Here is a 6,000-nt window from a genome sequence, read left to right as displayed (position 1 = left end):
ATACAGCTTCAAGACTAGCAAGGAGTGCAAAGGTGTGCCATGGAGCTACAGAAAATCATCCAACTTCCTGAAGAGCAGGGACAACACTGAACCACCTTCTAGGGTGTCTGGTTTCTACAAACTGCACTGAAAAATTATCTCAGTCTGCTTGTAGCAGAGGCTTGATGTTGCAACTGATAAGAAGTGCCCTGTGAGTATTAAGTCCTTAAATCCAAACCAAAGCACCCTGTTTCTCAGATAAGGTTTATCATTCTCATGGGAAAAAGCTGTTCTTTTGTGTTACCTGTTGGCCGACAATTCTGCTTTCAAGCTTTTTTCCAGCTCTGCGGCTCCCATCGCAATAACGCTACAAATAATTTAAGCGCTACCACTTTGGATCAAAATTTTAATGAGGCACTAAACCCACAAAAGGGGCTCTGTATAGCATAATTAAATAGAACGGGCCTAAATAAACAGTAAGGTTTTACAAGGTACATTATAGTCGAAAACAGCTGGGAGGCAAAGAAAGGAGCATTGAAGATGCATGATGTAAAAAGGCATTTCACAGAATGCAAACACTAAAACTTTTCATATCGCACAAACAGTAAAACACTACGAGCACATGACTTCCCTTTGATTTGGAAGAATCTGTGTGGGGCACAGGGCATTTGGTTTTTTCCTTCTGCTAGTCAGCACAATGAAATATTTCACATGGAAACCTAAACAGTGGCAAAGAGAGCCATTTGTCCTTCAGAAAGAAATAAATACTGCAGAAACAGGTAAAGTCAGTAGGAACATCTGGTTCAGTCAGGCCATGGGATGCTGGATCACAGCTCTAAAACGCTGGACAGTGCTGGGACTCCTCAAAATAGTCTTGCAAACAATCAGAATTGTAACAAGTCTGTTTGGCTCAGAGCTGCAAGACACTTGTTTGATGCTCACGCTGACTCCTTGAATCCATTGCAAGCAGTGACATTCAGGCTGAGCCAACTAGCTCAGCATTCAACTCTCTGTCTGCATCAGCTATCTACAATATCATATTTGTTCCACCCCGTCAATATTTGATCCAAGAGCTGCATAAATCCTATAAACACAGGAAGGTTTCTATTTCACATTAAGGTAACGTTGACAGTGGTGCTGCTGTATCATGTAAAGTCAGTGCACTGTTACTCCTTGAGAATGAAATTTCTGGTAAACTTGGTTTTCATTTCATTTCCCCCCAGTCCTCTCAGCAGCCCTTCCCCAGAGCCACAGCTATTGCTGCAGTTCTGAGCTTGTGAATGAAAAGTTTCTAAATTCATCTTGGTTTATCATTGGAAGAATCCCTTCTTCGATGGGAGTCAGAATGGGCTCCTCTTTTATAAAATCTGGATCAAAGTTGCTCACGTCATCTTTGGACTTCTGTCAAACAGAAAAGACAAAGGAAAGATATGTCAAAAGTATGTATCATCTGCTTGATCCCTGCTCTGCATCTTTAGTCCAGTCTTGAGTGCAATAAACCATCACCTCCATGATCCAGGCTGAGCTTACCGAGAGCTTTTTCTGGGGTTGGACTGGGAGCAGCTGAGTGGCCCCAGAGAGCCTCTTCCAGCGTAAACCCTTTTAGAGCCCCTGCAGGCTTCTGACAGGCGAACCCCTCTCTGATTTAACTGACACCACATCTGATGTGTTGCCTGCCTGGACACGGCAGGACAGGGCACATAAATCAGCTCCTTCCCTCAAGTGGCAGCACAGACCCAGCCATTCTGAGCCGTTACCAGCCGCGTTTCCAATTAGCTGACTCCACAGAGTCCCTCCTTATCTGCAGAGCGTCTTTTTGGGGGGGGGGGGTGTGTGCACTCCTCTGTGAGCGAGCCGTTAAACTTGCACAATAGTGAATTACTGGGCCGTGGGAAGACAAATGGCTTGCCTCCAGGTGCTGGATTCCTTACTGCACACCGCAGAGTGGGACTGTTTACAATGCACACACACAAACCGGGTTTGTGGCACATTTTGACAAGGCGTGTGTTTTTCCTGCATCCAGAACAAGATTTTTTTACTGACATTGAAGTCCAGTGTTTCCAGATCCTACCCAGCTGATGGCAGAATGAGGATGCTCCCGTAGCCTTTGATTCAGGTCAAGGAACAACTCAAGAGCCTGATCTTGAGCTGCAGCAGCTCCCCAGAGTGCCTGATTCTGCACCCTGTGATCTACATGGAGCAGGACTGGGTTGACCATTGCCACTAAGAGCTTGCAGAGTAACCACAGAACGAGACAAAGCCACTCCAGGTGGCAATTTCAAAGGCAAAGAAGCCAGAGAGACAACCTGGGAAAGGCTCTCAACAGAGAGCAGCACTCTCCCATCACAGAGCATCCTTAGGGCTGTGCAGCACCGCTGGGAGAAGGGGCAGTGCTGTGTCCTCTGCAGCCTGTCTGCCATCTGAACCACTCAACAGCCTGCGCAGGGAACTGCGCTGGGTGCTGTACAGAGAGAGATGAGAGACAGACAGCCCAGTTGTGAAGTGGTAGGTGGAGCAGGCAGGATGAGGATTACTCACACCGTTTTATATTTGGGGCAAGGCAAAGGGTAGTCAGGTGCCTAATCTTGCTGCAGTTGCTTTCACAAACCTGCAACTTTTGGCTGAGCTGCCTTTGAAAATCCAGCGTGGAGGGGAAAAGCAACCTGCACGACATCAGGTGGCGAACCAGCAGCCAAGCCAAGACCAGAGACATCATCTCCTGGCTCCTGGGCCAGGGCTTTTTGTGTCAAGGCCGCCCCTCCTTCACATCCTTTCCTGTCTCGTGGGAATAAACCTGTTTATAGAGCCCAGAAATGGGGAAAAAAAAAAACAAACCCAAACTAAACAAAACAGAGATCCCTTCCCTCACCGCCCCCCTCCTTCACATACAATTCGGGGCCTGAACGGCGGCTCCATCTGACGCTGGTTCAGCAGGTCCCAGTCCAGATCTTTGAAGTAGGGGTGGCGCAGAATCGCGCTCTCGCCGCCCAGGCCCGGGCTGCCCAGCCGCATGTTGGGGTTCTTCGTCATGAACTGCAAAACAAAAAGGGCTGTTTGTTTCCTCCCATCCGGCAGGGCCACGGGAGAGGGACCTATTAGCAGTCGCACAAAAGCTTGTCCTCAGCTTTCCTGTTGAACCCAGCTGCTGGCCAGACTTCTCAATTTCATTCTACTGGAACCGCGTGCAAGGAACTTGACTCATTCTCTAGAGGAAAAAGTCAGGGTGTATTTCTTCTAGTTTCTTTCTCTTTTGGTCAAATCCTTGGTTACCACAGTAAGAAAAGAAAGTTGAATTGCATTGTTTGCAACATTATAAATGTTGTACAGTGGGTTTGGTGGTTATTTATTTCTGTATCAATTTCTCAGGAATGCAAACTTCTTCTCAAATGCTGCTCACCAGCCAGCCAGGCTTTGGACTGGAGTCAGTCCTGAGCTGTGTCTTTTTCCTAAACCTCAGCCTGCTGAAGCGCAGCCAGAAGCCTACGCTTTCCTTCCTGTCATCTCAGGAAACAGAGGAAAATGAGCAAGGCGCTGGATTTTAGAGCCCCCCCAAACCCTGAGCAGATGAGAGCAGACAGGTGACCATCTCCTCTCTTGATAGCGAAACTCTAAAAGAGGATTAATTTATTGCAACATTTTTACTCTGCTACCAGTGAAAAGAAATCTCAACCCTCAGCCAAAGTGCCCTGATTTGCCAGGGAGCAATGAGAAAAGCCATACATCACGCACACGGTGCGAGAGGGCCCTGGCGGGTGCCCTGTAGGTCCCCACAAGAGTGATGAAGTGTGAGTGCTGCAGGTATTTCTTAAGGGGAAGGGAAATATTGGGGGAGGAAGGGAATCCTTTCCCCAGGCAGGAAAAGGGTTAGTTGGCTTGTTAATTTAGGATTATAATTCTTAAAATTTCAGTAAAGAAACAATCTTTCCCCTCCCCACAAGTATTTCTAATTCATTAGAGAAATGAGGTTATGTTTAAACTGGGAAAACAGCCGCTTTTATTTGCCTATTGAAAGAGCAGCATAAAGCAAGCTCCACTCTGGTGGAGGTGTCCAGACGATTTCCTCGAAGATGAAAGAGCATTATGTTTAGCAAATAGCTGAACCAGCCAAACCAGACAATCGGTCACTGTTTCAGGAATGACCAAGTCTGCTGCATCTCGGCAATGGGGAAATGAAAAGAAGGGGAGGTGCAGCAAGAGACCAACTTCATTCTGACTGTAGGAGCTTTTCAGAAGGTACAAATTCTCCCAGGATGAGCAGATAAAAAGTCTAGTCACTCCCTACCTAGAGAGAAGGCAGAGAGAAGACAGATGACTGACAGATTCATTTTAGAAGTCTTCCCCAATACCACACCCTGAGGGCTTCAGAGCCAAAGCAGATGAGGCATCAGCAGCTGAGGCCTTGCAGGACCCCAGACTCTGCTGACACTTGCACAGAAACCCCAGCTCCAGCCTGACCTCCCGAGTCTGTCAAGGTCGTGTGCTGCCATGGGACTCCCTACGGCAGAACTGGTTTCCACCATTCCACCCAAAACATCAGCAGAAAGAGCTGCTGGGTGCATCCAGATTTGTAAGAGCAGCCACCAGGAGAGGAACAAAGCCAACATGGCTCCATGCAGGTGGGGTCTCCCCATGCTCCTCCGGACTCTTCAAGCCCTCAGTTATGCAGCATTTCCAGGGTCAGGCCCAAGGACAAGCAGAACTTCTCTCTATTTCCAACTCTTTCAACCTGTTATTCTCCCTTTCTACCAGCAGAACCCAAACACGATTTGTTTCCCAAGAGACTGCCCCCAAATTTCTGTGGGATACAGACCCCCAGACAACAGCTTGGTTTCCAAACAAGAAATGGGTCAAGCCAACATCTCTCAGAGACCTGGTTCAGACAAGCCTTTTCAAGTCTTGAACTAAACTTCTTTGGTTTGCAAAACAGGCCAGAATTCTCCTGGCAGCCCTGTCTTTCTCTAGAAACTCCCTGCCCAGCTTCTTTGTCCCCACAGATGGATATCTGCACCTCACTAGCTCTTATTTGCATTGCTGGAACATCTAGAAGGCTCAAACAAGATCAGAGCTCACTGATGCTGGGAGTGGTATAGACCAAAACAGTCCAAAAAGACAAGACAAAAAAGAGAAAGGAGCTGGGAATAAGTCCCATGTCTCCTGGCTCCTGACCTCTCACCGCCTGCATTATACCAGGAAACTTCTGCTAAATGTGGAAAGGAAAAACAAAATCATGAAAGCAAATGTCTCTGAAAAGGGCTGGTATCACACTTGTGTTCCCATTCATGCTCAACCATATAAGACCAAAACCTGAACTGGACCGCCCATTCCCAAACCAGTTCAGAGCCCTGGGACATAAAAGTGTGTTTACATTCCTCTTTGCTTGCTTTATTCCACATGATGCCAAAACTGCACCAAGCGAAGGCATGCAACACAACGAGCTGAGAGCCAACATAAATGCATTCCTGGCTGCTTAAAACACGGTTTTTGTTGGGACAATGGGGATTAGGCAAGGGCCATCCCTTCAGGTGGGTTGTTTTGAGCTCTGAAAAAGCAAAACATTACATTCAAAACAAAATGCCTGTTCAAATTCAACTAGTCAGCTCCAATTTGAGCATTGGACCCGCAGATTGAGAAATCTCAGTTGGGTAACTCTAGACACCACCTACTCCGCACCGCGTGCCCAAAGGAGGCAGGAGGAGAGCGAAGGCTTCAAATTCACCCACTGCTGGAACACGTTCCCCTAGCTGGCTGCTGAGAGCAATGCCGGGCTGACACGAAACCCCTCTGAATTCATCCTTGCCTCTGCATGGAGTGAGCAGACCTGTGGGACACCCGATCAAACAGCACCTTCCCCAGCTGTCAGGCACGAGCTCAGTGCTGCTGCCTCTCCTGCTCTGTAAAAACAGGACTTTGAAGCACACGGGTATCTAGGGCTGGCGTGACCCACCAGCACCACTCTGGACAGGTTTCTCTAAGCTTGTTTCCCAGCCACTGTAAGTGCCTAAAGCAGGCTAGCAGGACCCT

The 6,000-nt window shown here is 47.8% G+C and overlaps 1 protein-coding gene across 1 annotated transcript in view; it reads right to left on the bottom strand.

The window, feature by feature from the left end:
• Nucleotides 1-368: 368 nt before the first annotated feature.
• The window catches only part of PRKCH (protein kinase C eta), a 119,128-nt gene continuing 113,496 nt past the window's right edge, over nt 369-6,000 (bottom strand). Inside the window, exons 13-14 of the mRNA XM_032996389.2 lie at nt 2,869-3,012; nt 369-1,380 (exon numbers count right to left, since the gene is read on the bottom strand). Of these exons, the coding sequence (XP_032852280.1) occupies nt 1,234-1,380; nt 2,869-3,012 (291 nt within the window). The 3' untranslated portion in view covers nt 369-1,233. The remainder of the gene's footprint in view (nt 1,381-2,868; nt 3,013-6,000) is intronic.

Source organism: Tyto alba, unplaced genomic scaffold (assembly GCF_018691265.1).
Source record: "Tyto alba isolate M040663 unplaced genomic scaffold, T.alba_DEE_v4.0 Super-Scaffold_29, whole genome shotgun sequence".
NCBI lineage: Eukaryota > Metazoa > Chordata > Aves > Strigiformes > Tytonidae > Tyto > Tyto alba.
This window is presented reverse-complemented; position numbering and strand designations above follow the sequence as displayed.